Genomic DNA, 12,950 nt, shown 5'->3' with positions numbered 1-12,950 from the left:
TGAGGGAGTGGTCCTTCGATACGACGTCTGCCAATGCTCGCCTGAAGGATTGATCACGATCAGCCAGATCTCGAGCAATTGTCGTCAGAATCTTTTCCTCGCGGTGTTCAGCCTGCCTGTCACGAGCAAAGCAAAAGCAAGAACCGAGTCCTCCCACGTCTTTAATCCAAGACGCAATTGTATGGGCGATGGCCGATTTTCCCCTTCCCGCCTGCCCATGAAGCCAATAAACACGAGGAGCATCGACGTCGGGATCGTTAATCCAGTTGATTATCTCCTGTAAAGTCTCCTCCCTTGTACCATCAAGGCACTTTTTCGTCGTGTTCAGCCCCGCGCCCCCTGCATAAGCCATACCATCGAGATTCAAATCTTCAAGGATGCGGTATGTGTTAACTTGAATGTCCCGGATAGTGCGGTCGCGGTACTGTTGCATCAGGCCATCTAGGGTTTTGACGTAGCCATCCACGACAGTCTGCGTCTCGGAGAAAATGTTCTTCGCAGTTCTTTTCCCTGAGGGCATATTATGTCAGGACATGGTGATCAAGACAAGGATAGGACCTACAGAAGCTTTTCGTTGCAGAATAGCTGTTGATAAACTGCGCAGAGTCGCTTATCGCTCGTGCAATCTTCGCAAGGGTATCTTTCATTTCGTCGATATTGTTTATGCTATCTTTTTCCGTAAGAAATTCGTAGACGCTTCGCACCGCGTCGAGGAGGCCAGACACCGCCCTGTCTAGATTCGCTTGATTCATGAGCAACTACAGATCACTAAGTGAGATACATGATGTCTGTGGTAAGCAGAAACGAACCTGAGCGGCAGACGTTAAGATTCCTAGCGCAATTTGGGCGTAGGGGTGGACCTGGCGCGCGCATGCGATCATTGTATGGATGCACAAGTGAAATACTTACGTTGGCAAGAGTGGAAACGACTTGATTGAATGCTTTGAAAGGTTTGAGATACGTATCACTCAAATTTTGAATCTCGGAGAATGTAGTATCAGCGATACCGACGGCGACGACAGCACCTTGGGCAATACGCGAAATGGGAGAAATGTTGCCAAAGTTTTCTACTGCAGCATCGACATCCTTGCCAGCCGACGTTGGCGCGTGTTCAGGTTCAGGTTTGGCGATTGACTTTTCAACCTGCCAACAGAATCACTTAGTCGTCGTAGCAGCTGTACATCGCAGATCACATACATCATTATTCGGAACTGCCTGGGATGTCTCTTGTTGCTCTTGAACCCTACCGCTGGTACTTGTAGCGGCAACCTGTTCAGCAAATCGCTCAGTACCATCGCATTAATCGAATGCGGTAGATCACATACATCCGGATCTGCAGGTGCCTGTGATTGCTCCTGTTGCTCCTGAGCTCCCCCACCGGTATCAGCAACTTGCGCCGCGATGGCGGTTGAAGGACCTTGGTTCGATCGATGGAAGAAACGCTTCATTCTGGCGAGCATACCCGGAGAAGCCACGCCCAACGTTTCAGGTGCGGAGGCGAAATCTCCTGCCCGAGCCTCAGACCGTCCTGGCGACTAATTTTTTGCAAATCGATAAATACATCTCGAGGAAGGGGCGGCCACGCACCGAAGAAAGGCCGGAGGTCGAGTTGGACGGTTTCACAAATCCCAAGAGATGACGTTTCTGTGACTGTGTTCTAGCCATCGAGAAATGGATATCACTGTAATTTCGCGAGTTTGAGCTTTGGTTTGAGGTTGAGGATGTAGTTGAGGTGGTGGTAAAGGTCAGTTCGAAATTAGGCGCCATCAACATGTTGCAGTTGGTGCACAGACCGACTGCCAGATTTAGAGCGCATTGCCCCTGTGTTTCTGCTGGTCTGGTCTATGCTCCGTCGCTCCGAATGACATTGATCCCATGCCAACCAGACCAGGTGGCCTCGTCGATGACTTCTTCAGCACTCCTCTCTGCCATCCCTGGCGCCAAACTCGACCCATTCACCAGGTCCATCACCAGTACCACCCCACCGTCTTCACTCCCAACATGCAACCCCTCACATTCGTGAAACATGATCCCGACGATTGATAACAGCGATGGACACGGGAAGATCCCTTTGACGGACGTTGCGCCGCAGCTCGTCATGGTTTCAGAAGCAGGTAGTATGACTTGGTCGCAAACGCAGAAGGGGCAGATAACTATGGAGAATTGCATTTCATCATTGGGCTGAATGCTTCGAACGGGTACGTATGATGTTTGGCGCCTTTTGGTGTGACGTTTACTCGGTCTTGAGGCCTACAACGAAGATGACAACCGCATCACTTCTTGAATGTTCCCCTCCTTGTACACGTCATGCTGACTCTCAGACAGACGTCATTGTACAGAAACAACACGTTGCAGGATATTACCCGTTTCAAGAACTATGGCACATGCCGTGCCAAGCTCCATGGAAGTGCTAGTTTAATGTCTTAACACTGGGTCCTACATGTATGTACAAGCTAGCGGAATCATGTCGAAAATTTGAAATCATCGTTCACTTATCGGGCTGCTCGACATTGAGAAGACACGAGAAGGAGAGGTTTGGAGAGAGATGATCTTACTACAGAGCATTTCTAGGGCTCGGAGCTTCAGTGCCAATGCGGTTGTGTATGCAGGCTTCGAAATTGGGAGACTCAGTGTCATCAATGATACTCGGTGTACTCACCAGTAAGTCTCCACTTCTCGCCCTAGCAGTTTCTGAGCGTGGTGTTCACTCTATGGGAACTCACCTTCACATCCAGGTCATGCGAGAGGTATGAGAGGCACACTGTTGGCGTGCTAGTCGATCCCGGTTTCGAATATCATCCTGGCAATACGAAGACTACATCTTTGAATCATCCTGAAATTTCCAGAAAGCAGGTTAAAGCAAGTGAGCATCAGTCACCTTCACGCGTGGAAATCCACCACAGTCGTCCCAATCCCAAAGCTCTCCGCCTTGGACACCACATACCTCGCAATAGCAACATCCTGTAACCCAATGCCTACTGACTTGAACACCGTCAGGTCACCCTTCCTCATTTGAATATCTCCCAGCCCGTCTTTAAAATCCCATTCCTCCACTAACCGTCCAATCTCGATCATATCTCCAGCACCTAGACCTGCAGCGATGAGTTCTCCGGCCTCGATCGCACATGCTTCGATTGAATCGACGACGATCGTCTCTGCCCGGCTTATGAGATCACAGTCCACTTCAACCATGCTCGGCTTGAAGCTCCCTACGAGATTTAGGTGTGTTCCAGGTGATACCCACTCGGAGGGGAAAAGTGGTCGAGTGGATGATGTTGCCGTGCAGATCACATTCGCATGACCTACAGCACTTCGGACGTTGGTCGTATCGTCCAATGCAAGTCCTTCGAGTGCAACGAGAGGGTGAGATTGACGCAATACAGACAACAAGTTTTCCAAACGTGCATTCGTCGAACGATTGACGATGGTACATCGCTTGAGGGACGGAAATGCGCGGATATGAAGATCCACATGGGCCTCAGTCTGTTTCCCAGCGCCGAAGGCCACCAACGAGCTAGGCGGTTCGGAGAGGAGCAAGCGTGTTGCGAGGACAGAGCCTATTAGGTGCCTGAGCGTTGCTAGAACTTTAGAAGATGCATATATGAGATGAGTCCACACCAGCGGCAGTCCTCAAGGCTGTCAGCGCACTCGCGTTGACGATCGCCTTCACACGCCCGGTTTCCTCGTCCAGGAGAATGGTCGAAGCGGGCAAACCACGCTTATCGTCGGCAGATGTAGGTACAGAAACGACTTTAATCGCAGTGCCGATGTCCTCAACCCGTGAGGGCACAAACAGAGCCGTGTGATGGGTCATGGTAATGCTTGTCCTTTGCGGTGACGTATAGTGCGATCCTGATGAGAGGCGACGAAATACAGAAGCCATGAGGGCCTCAAGCTCTGCAGATGGCAAGGCAGCAGTGATCGTGCTCACATCCTGAGCAGAGAGTACAAGAAGCGACATCGCACGGTGAGATCACGGTCGCCGGCTATTCCTGGGCGCCTTCTGTGAATTATCCGTTGCAACCGCCAGCGTGATGCAGACGGGGGTGGGAGGAGACAATCGCGATTGACAGAAATTCGCAGGCACGGTAATTTGTCATCACCTTTCCCGGGCAGTTGATGATCAACGCAAGGTACTGGTTCTTGTACAACGGCGCACTCTTGTTCGTAGTATTTTTCGATGTGACAGGCTCCATTCCAGTCCATGGGCCCGTGGTTGTTTGATGAGCGACTGTCGTATTCCGGACTACCCCCCTGCGTTGATGTCAGTTGTCGTAAGGCCATGGAAGACCCAAGGAAGACCCCACACCCAAGTTTGACTCCGTCGTGTCCGTACTATGGGAGCCCCATGTGGCGTCACTATTATAACTTGATTACTTTCACCATATCTTGGCGCATTCCACGTCTCCCAGTGATCAAGCCATGTCTGCAAAGGAGACCATGGAAACCCTCAGCGCTCCAATCAGGACACTTCTTGATCCCGTCCTCACCCAATCCCGCAGCAGATATTTTGCTATGGGCGCAACAGGCCTCTTCGCAGCCATAGGGGCCCTAGGTCTGTTCGTGAACTATACCTCACATCATTGCTGGTGGCATGATCCTTCCATCATCTATCCCCTCAAGTTCGACCACGGCGGCACGGACGCACTCACAGACATATGTCCCCAAGTCCGCCAGTTGATTCCCCACAGCAATCTCGATATCTGGGAGACCCTCGGGGCCACGTATGATACCGACGCCTTCAAGGCGAAAGCGGTAAGTTGGCTCGCAGGAGCTGTGCAGGTCCCGTGAATGCCATTATTTCACGCCCACTTATCCTTCTCCATGTCCCCTCGTCGTCATCATCCCAACGCTGGTGCTAACGATCTCACACACAGAACAGAGTCGTATGACTACCTTGGTCCCGTGGGAACAGATCCCCGCTGGGAGAAATTCCACGCGTTCCATGCGTATCTCCAGAAAGCCTTTCCGCTGGTGTACGTCTTCCTCTTCTGTGTACAACTCCAGGAGTCTTACCTTAACTCCTTCTTGTGTGATTGCCTGCCTACCCCTAACCCGAATCAGACATGCAGAGCTCGAACTGACCAAAGTCAACACTTATGGTCTCATTTTCGTGTGGAAGGGATCAAAGGAGAGGTTAAAACCCCTGCTATTAGCGGCACATCAAGGTCCTTCCTTTTCCTTGATTCATTCATTCTCTTTGTGCTTGCTGGGCCGCGAATAGTTGCATAGAACACTATTCTGACTCATCTCCCTGTCGTTTGGTTGGCAGACGTCGTGCCCGTGGAACCTACCACTGTCGATAAATGGACCCACCCACCCTTCTCTGGCCACTTCGACGGTGAGCGGGTGCCATTGATCGTGGGCAGTCTTACTAACAATAAGTAAAACCGATAACTTCGTAGGGACATATGTTTGGGGCCGAGGAAGCTGCGACGACAAGAGCGGTCTTATCGGCACCATGTATGGTTTATCTATTCTCCCTGGCTTCTCTTCTACCGACTGAGTTCCCGGCCTTATGCTCTGCTGTGTACGACAGGTCGGCAGTTGAGGCTATGTTGGCAGATGGTTATGAGCCAACTCGGACGGTGGTACTTGCATTTGGGTTCGACGAAGAGTCTGGCGGGGTACATGTACGTCTTCTTCTACTTCCTGCAAGGTGTCGATGTGCGAATCACTCATTTTCAGGGTGCACGAATGTTATCTGCCAAACTCGAAGAAATGTTCGGCCAAAACGGGTTTGCGATGATAGTAGACGAAGGCTGTACGTCCTTGTCGTTCTACCACGATCTCGGTTTGTCGTAATAACATCTCCCAGCGGGGTATGGTGAACAGTATGGTCGCATTATTGCGATGCCTGGTATCTCCGAAAAGGGGTCTGTCAACGTTCGTGTAGAGGTCACCACCCCGGGTGGACACTCGAGTCTGCCTCCTCCTCATACGGTGCGTCACTTCCACATTGATCACGCACCAGCATCGCTAGATCCAGCCCATTGGTTCTGATATATATCTCAGAGCATTGGCATACTTGCCGAATTGCTCGTCGAAATCGAAGCAAATCCATTCAAAGCACATCTGGTATGCAATATCCCCTCGTTTAAACTTTTTTCCTGTTCTTGAATTGCGACATCGCCAGGCACGGAACTCGCCGCCTTACAAGACCGTCCAATGCCTCGCCGTACATGTCCCAAACCTCCCTGACCGTCTGCGGAGGGATATCCTCGCATCAGCCTACTCGGACAAGGCGCTTCGTGCGGCCGAGAGTGTGTTATTCACGAACCTTGCGTTCAAAAATCTCGTCCGAACCACGCAAGCTATCGACATCATACAGGGAGGCGTCAAGGTCAATGCGTTGCCCGAGCAAGCGTGGGCAGTGGTCAATCATCGGATCTCGACAGAGAGGTGAGTGCGACGTGCATGTACCTGAATAAATGACCAATCGTCCGAAAGCTCCATTGCTGCCACCGAAGCACACGATATTGACCTTCTCAGACCCTTAGCTTCCAAGTTCAACCTCAGTTATACTGCTTTCGGGAAGACTGTCGATCATGGTGACCACCTCAACACGAGCCCTACATATGGAAACCTGACCCTATCGGAGGCGTTTAAGGGCGGGTTAGAACCCGCGCCGACCACTCCGTTCGAGGGTGACGATGCGATGCCTTACCAGATTCTTTCCGGGTCCATCAAGGCAGCTTTTCATAGGCACAGAAGTATCAAGGAGGATAGGATTGTCGTGAGCCCGGGGATCATGTCTGGGAATACAGGTACGTGATGCGCCCCGAGACATGATGCATCTTTGAATCCCTGCCATGATGCTGGCACTTGACGTTGAACTGACGCATGTATCTTTTGGATAGATACGAAGTTCTATTGGAAGCTTACCCCTCATATTTTTCGGTATGGGCATATCAGGAACATAGGAGGGGCTTTGCCACTTAATATACATACTGTGAATGAAGGTGTGTCCCTCTCCTCGTGCTTACCTTTATTCCTCGTATTTTAATTGACGGTGATGTTTCCAAAAAGCGATGTCGATCGACAACTTCCTGGAGATAATTCGTTTCTACACGACTTTGATCTTGAACATGGATGAGTCGGCGCTACCTTAGATAGTTTTTTTCGATGAGATGTATAATGACATTGGTGGCCCGAGTGTGTAGGTATGGGGTTGACGGAATGATAATATTCACCTACAGCCCATGCCCATGCATCAGCATTGTGTATAAATGCAAAATGATGAAAAGGAGTGCATGACAGAAATGCCTCCTCAAGATCAGGCATAGTTCCACCAGAAATCTTCTTTGCAGCTTTGCTCAGATCCACTGCATTATCCAGTGCAATGGAATGCTTCCCCCATACTGTACCTATCCACAACACCCATCAGTAAAGGATACCCATGTGCCAAACAAGGGCAGAACAATTCACCATTTCATGAATGCCATCTTTGTTGCAGTGGTATCTTCAACACATCATCCTTGTTCATCAGTAAACCACTTTGTGTGCTGGCAGTCCTAGGGAATCTGTCCAGTGCTGGACAGCTCTGGACAGCTCTGGCCAGCAAAAGTGATTTACTGATGTTCTCATCTACCCTGAGCTCAATGATCATATCCCAATCCAGTGATGTGTGCAATTGCAGTATTGGGAGAGCCTGCCATGCTATACCAGGCAGGACTCACTGCAATGGCAGATTTAGGCAGTGCAAGTATACTAGAATAAGGCTGTTTTGCACAGCAGGCACCTTCTTTACCACACACATGATTCAGTCACTTGTAGTCCTAAAAGTGGGTCATCTGACATGTACATTTTGTCCTGAAACTGGGGCTAACTGACATCAGCCGGTGGTCCCTAGGGTTGGGTAGGCTGGACTGTGAAGGTGGGGTCAGCCTATGTCACAGGATGATGGATCAACTTCCCTGGAAGTGGGGTTGGCTGACATGACTATAGGATAGATTGATGACCTGGAAGTGAGGTCGGCTGATGCAGCTATGGGATGAATTAGTGTCCTGGAAGTGGGGTTGGCTGACACAGCTATGGGATGAATTAGTGTCCTAGAAGTGGGGTCGGCCGACACAGCTATGAGATAGATTAGTGTCCTAGAAGTGGGGTCAGCCGATGCAGCTATGGGATAGGTTAGTGTCCTGGAAGTGGGGTTGGCTGACACAGCTATGGGATGAATTAGTGCCCTAGAAGTGGGGTCAGCCGATGCAGCTATGGGATAGGTTAGTGTCCTGGAAGTGGGGTTGGCCGACACAGCTATGGGATGAATTAGTGCCCTAGAAGTGGGGTCAGCCAATGCAGCTATGGGATAGGTTAGTGTCCTGGAAGTGGGGTCAGCTGACACAGCTATGGGATAGGTTAGTGTCCTGGAAGTGGGGTCGGCCGACACAGCTATGGGATGAATTAGTGTCCTAGAAGTGGGGTTGGCTGATGCAGCTATGGGATAGGTTAGTGTCCTGGAAGTGGGGTCAGCTGACACAGCTATGGGATAGATTAGTGTCCTAGAAGTGGGGTCAGCCGACCCAGCTATGTGATGAATTAGTGACCTAGAAGTGGGATCAGCCAACACAGCTATGGGATAGATTAGTGACCTGGAAGTGGGGTTGGCCAACACAGCTATGGGATGAATTAGTGACCTGGAAGTGGTGTCAGCTGACACAGCTATGGGATAGGTTAGTGACCTGGAAGTGGGGTTGGCCAAACCAGCTATGGGATAGATTAGTGACCTGGAAGTGGGGCCAGCTGACATGGCTGGGGGAAGGGATGATGTCCTGGCAGTGGGGTCAGCTGATGTGGCTGGGGGGAATGAACCATGACCTGGAGTTGTGGTTGGGCAGACACTTTGCAAGAAAGACCAATATCTTGCTAGTGGGTTAGTGGGGCTGGCCAATCTTATTACTCAGTACACTACTTCCTTGGTAGTTAGCTGGCTGAACCCACATGGTTGTGGAAAAATCCTATATCCTATCCTTATCCTGTGGTATTGAAGTTAACTCTACCAATCTGGCCATTGTATTGGAATTAACATTGGGCAAATTTACTCAGTTGTGTATCAGTACTTAAGGAGGAATTGTCCTGCAGGAAATTACTTTTTTTTCTGAACATTCAATGTCATATGAAATTTGAAAACACAAAGCAGCTATTTTTGATTGTAGTACATGCATATCATATGTATCAAGGTAGGGTATTTTACAAAGATTCCAACAGCCAGGATGATGTTTGCCCCTTTCCCTGTGTCAGTTTGGTAGCCCCTTTGGACATGCAGATAGTATAGGTTTGGGGAGGCTGAGATGTGCCTTGTGTGTCCTTCCCACAGCCAGGATTCTTGCACTCATAGGAATAAGTCTGCCCTGAACAACCAGCTTCCCACTTCTGAATGCTATAACACTGAGGGCACTGGGCAGGCAATTGTTGTCCCCAAGGCCTGATGAACTTGTCAGTCCAGACAAATTTCTCCACCACTACCTTCTCCTGCCACAACATCAGGATGATGTTGGAGTGCCTACCCAACATACCACAGTCATTCAGGGCATACCTGACTGCACTTTGGACATGGAAGCCTTGAACAAGGGTGGAGTCAAGGACACTCATGAGGAAGGGAATGGTGGTGACTAGTTGAAGTCTCTCAGCATCAAAAAGCAACATGGACCTTGGCTTGAAACTGATATGGTGTCAGCCATAACCACCAACATTGAAAGAAAACCTACTGTTGCACAGCTGCCTTCAGTCCTTGGAAGCTCTGCTCCTTCCTTACAGTAGAACCACATACAAAGAAGATGAGGTCTCCACCCTTGACAATGTTGGAGAGGGGTAACAGAAGGCCTTGCAGAAACTGCAACTGGTCAGATGGGAGTGACAGTCAAACAATGGTGACTTACCTCAAAGACCTCTGTGGCTATTGGAACCTTATTCTCCATTCCAGAGAACAGATCCCCCCTGTCTTCATCAGTATGGGTAGTAAGGAAAATGACTACCTTAGCAAAGGTAGTCAGACTTGAAGCTAGCTTTGATGCTGCAGTGTCATAGGCAGCTCTGGACTCCTCAGTGGCAAAGTTGAAGGGCAGTTGTGAGAAGTGGTAGGTGTCTTGTCTGAAATATCCCTGCAACATGGTGTGAAGGATATGCACAGGGGCATGGCCAAGCTCTAGAGACTCAAGGTGGAGGTGGATAATGGCAGTAGAGTTACCAGCCACTTCAGAGGTGGTGGCATGCTCAAACCCCCCAATGACCACAAGAGGGTGTTTCAGGACTGGCTTGCCTGACAAGTAGAAGCCCTGTACTTGGAGTTAGAAGTGATTGGGGTGGCAATATGCACTTACAAAATAGGGCTGAGGACTTTCAAATCTTGTCATTTTCCAATGACAGGAAACACACCTGAAGTTCATCCAGAGTTTGAGTCAATGGAATTAATTCATAAAAGGGAGGTTAACACACCTGAAGGTCACAGGAAGCTGGGTGACCTCTGCAAGGCAATCCTCAGGTACTACAACACACTTGTTACACACTACCCTTCTGCAACCTGCCTGATCACAAGGCCACAATGTCCCTCCATCCCTGCACATCACACAGAACTGCATAGAATGTTAGAAAGATGGATGGAATATAAAAAGAGACTTGCCAAGTTCCTCATCCTTCTCTTCTTGGCAACAGGGGCCTTCCTAGCATGGGCCTTGCTTGACTTGGCAGCATGTTTTTCCCTAGCTTTCAGACCAGCAAGAGATACCCTGGGAGCTCTACCCCCAGTGGTCTTCTTAGCTGTCTGCTTGGTCTTCACCATCTGAGTCTATTATGCCAACATTAGTGAGTGGCAGCAACATATGACACAGAAGGGAACAGTAGCATACCTTATTATCTTTACAAGACACAGAAGGTGTAGGGGACAAGCAGTAAGATAACAATAAATGCATTTAGTTTAGTACATATATCATGCAGCAGGGATAGATATCTACATATTTATGGAAAAGAGAAGCCAATGTATGCAACTACACAACACTGGGCACTGGATAAGCAGACCAAAGAGGGTGATATGTAAGTATCATCTGGACACCATGAAGTAGAAGTCCAACAACATACCTTATTGGATGAGACACAGCAAGGGAGATGCAGTGTGGCAGGAGGGAGATATGAATTGATAGCCTACTAGTGTGTTTTGTGAGTGGTACAGGGACACCAGGAACTGGGACAACATACCTTTTGTAGGATGAGACACAGCAAGGGGGTGTTCTGTGAGTGGTAGAGGGATGCCACGACCTGGGACGACATACCTTTTTTTTTTTTGATAAGGCATGGCGAGGGGGTGTTCTGTGAGTGGTAGAGGGATGCTGTGAAGCTGGGATGACATACCTTTTTTTTTGGATGAGCACGGTGAGGGGGTGTTCTGTGAGTTGTAGAGGGATGCTGCGAAGCTGGGACAACACACCTTTTTTTTTGGATGAGCACAGCGAGGGGGTGGTCTGTGGGTGTTTTGTGAGTTGTAGAGGGACGCTGTGTGAGCTGGGATGATGTACCTTTTTTTTGGATGAGGCACGGTGAGGGGGTGTTCTGTGAGTTGTAGAGGGATGCCACGAAGCTGGGATGACATACCTTTTTTTTTTGGATGAGCATGGCGAGGGGGTGTTCTGTGAGTGGTAGAGGGATGCTGTGAAGATGGGATGACATACCTTTTTTTTTGGATGAGCATGGTGAGGGGGTGTTCTGTGAGTGGTAGAGGGATGCCGTGACCTGGGACGACTTACCTTTTGTTTTTTGATAAGGCATGGCGAGGGGGTGTTCTGTGGGTGTTTTGTGAGTGGTAGAGGGATGCCGTGAGCTGGGATGACGTACCTTTTTTTGGATGAGGCATGGCAAGGAGGTGATCTGTGAGTGGTAGAGGGATGCTGTGACCTGGGACAACTTACCTTTTTTTTGGATAAGGCACGGTGAGCGGGTGTTCTGTGAGTTGTAGAGGGATGCCGTGAAGCTGGGACAACATACCTTTTTTTTGGATGAGCATGGTGAGGGGGTGTTCTGTGAGTGGTAGAGGGATGCCGTGACCTGGGACGACTTACCTTTTGTTTTTTTGATAAGGCATGGCAAGGGGGTGTTCTGTGAGTTGTAGAGGGACACCACGAAGTTGGGACGACATACCTTTTTTTTGGATAAGCATGGCAAGGGGGTGTTTTGTGAGTGGTAGAGGGATGCCGGGAAGTAGGATGACATACCTGTTTTGTGGATGAGACAAGGCGAGAGGGTGTTCTGTGAGTGGTAGAGAGATGCCGCACACTGGGATGACATACCTGTTTTTTGGATGAGACCTGGCGAGAGGGGGGGGATGTTTTGTGAGTTGTAGAGGGACACTGCAAGCTACTTACCTTCTTTTTGAATGAATGGGCTTTGTGAGTAGTATGGGACACTGAACAATGCACAATAGACTGAGAAGAGTGGCAGCATCCTGGTGTGTGATGTGAGTGTTGAAGCCATGAGAGGTTTGACAACATACCTTTCTTGTTTTTTTTTTGAAGGGAGATGCGGCACAACATACCTATTTTGTGTTTAGAGAGGGAGAGGCGTGAGAGATCCAGAGGACAATGATGTACCAAAATTTTGCTGAGACACAGCAGGGCCAGAGAGTGGGATAACGCAATGATGGTTGGTGAGGGAGACACTGTGGCAAGAGGAGAGGAGCAAAAGACTGTGTCAATCTGGATACTCAGATGCACAGATCTCAATTTTGGACAGGTCACGTAGTGAGACCTATGATAATCTTGGACACAACCTTAATTGTGACATGAACAACGTCATGGCTGTCATGATTATCACACGTGTCTACCCGTACTTTGGATGCATCTCTGGAACATTATGTAGGACTATATATGGAGTGGTCAGTTGCTGCTAGGCCGATTTCCAGTTTCAATAAGTGACTACATGTATTAAATGATCTGGTAGTGCTACTACAACATTTTCTGTGAAAT

General features: G+C 49.3%; 3 protein-coding genes across 3 annotated transcripts; 1 reads left to right on the top strand and 2 right to left on the bottom strand.

Annotated features, from left to right (window-relative positions):
• Positions 1-2,408: 2,408 nt before the first annotated feature.
• On the bottom strand, positions 2,409-4,060 carry F5J12DRAFT_859527 (NAD-binding protein). Its single transcript, XM_051746809.1, has 5 exons — positions 3,617-4,060; positions 2,879-3,435; positions 2,660-2,821; positions 2,556-2,610; positions 2,409-2,500 (listed from the first exon to the last, which is right to left on the bottom strand). Exons 1-2 carry the CDS (start codon positions 3,959-3,961, stop codon positions 2,881-2,883), a joined length of 900 nt encoding a protein of 299 aa, XP_051595708.1. The 5' UTR covers positions 3,962-4,060; the 3' UTR covers positions 2,409-2,500; positions 2,556-2,610; positions 2,660-2,821; positions 2,879-2,880.
• A 222-nt stretch (positions 4,061-4,282) lies between these two features.
• F5J12DRAFT_922636 (uncharacterized protein) lies at positions 4,283-7,171 on the top strand (the record flags this gene model as incomplete). The annotated part of the gene is made up of 15 exons (XM_051749320.1): positions 4,283-4,332; positions 4,455-4,555; positions 4,655-4,787; positions 4,878-4,976; positions 5,065-5,168; positions 5,273-5,341; positions 5,406-5,463; positions 5,540-5,633; positions 5,689-5,764; positions 5,819-5,943; positions 6,016-6,078; positions 6,137-6,402; positions 6,451-6,767; positions 6,861-6,962; positions 7,030-7,171. The coding sequence occupies 15 exons, from the start codon at positions 4,283-4,285 to the stop codon at positions 7,110-7,112; spliced, it is 1,740 nt and encodes a 579-aa protein (XP_051595707.1). The 3' UTR covers positions 7,113-7,171.
• A 2,018-nt stretch (positions 7,172-9,189) lies between these two features.
• F5J12DRAFT_786097 (uncharacterized protein) lies at positions 9,190-12,459 on the bottom strand (the record flags this gene model as incomplete). Its single annotated transcript, XM_051743369.1, has 22 exons — positions 9,190-9,502; positions 9,536-9,661; positions 9,708-9,838; positions 9,879-10,274; positions 10,320-10,335; positions 10,506-10,554; positions 10,615-10,783; positions 11,074-11,136; positions 11,191-11,223; positions 11,265-11,301; positions 11,344-11,377; positions 11,420-11,507; positions 11,584-11,638; positions 11,661-11,694; positions 11,736-11,771; positions 11,824-11,876; positions 11,898-11,931; positions 11,974-12,006; positions 12,048-12,084; positions 12,127-12,200; positions 12,276-12,293; positions 12,351-12,459. 22 exons carry the CDS (start codon positions 12,457-12,459, stop codon positions 9,190-9,192), a joined length of 1,938 nt encoding a protein of 645 aa, XP_051595706.1.
• Positions 12,460-12,950: the final 491 nt, after the last annotated feature.

Source organism: Pisolithus orientalis, assembly GCF_024613125.1.
Source record: "Pisolithus orientalis strain OTSU chromosome Unknown F5J12scaffold_49, whole genome shotgun sequence".
Taxonomy (NCBI): Eukaryota; Fungi; Basidiomycota; class Agaricomycetes; order Boletales; family Pisolithaceae; genus Pisolithus; species Pisolithus orientalis.
This window is presented reverse-complemented; position numbering and strand designations above follow the sequence as displayed.

Bases quoted from the DNA above. Each gene is read 5' to 3' on its own strand.
- F5J12DRAFT_859527 (XM_051746809.1), bottom strand. From the start codon at position 3,961: ATGTCGCTTCTTGTACTCTCTGCTCAGGATGTGAGCACGATCACTGCT. The intron at 3,436-3,616 runs GTGGACTCATCT...CCGTCCCTCAAG, and splicing joins CCTTGAGGACTGCCGCTGGT to CGATGTACCATCGTCAATCG.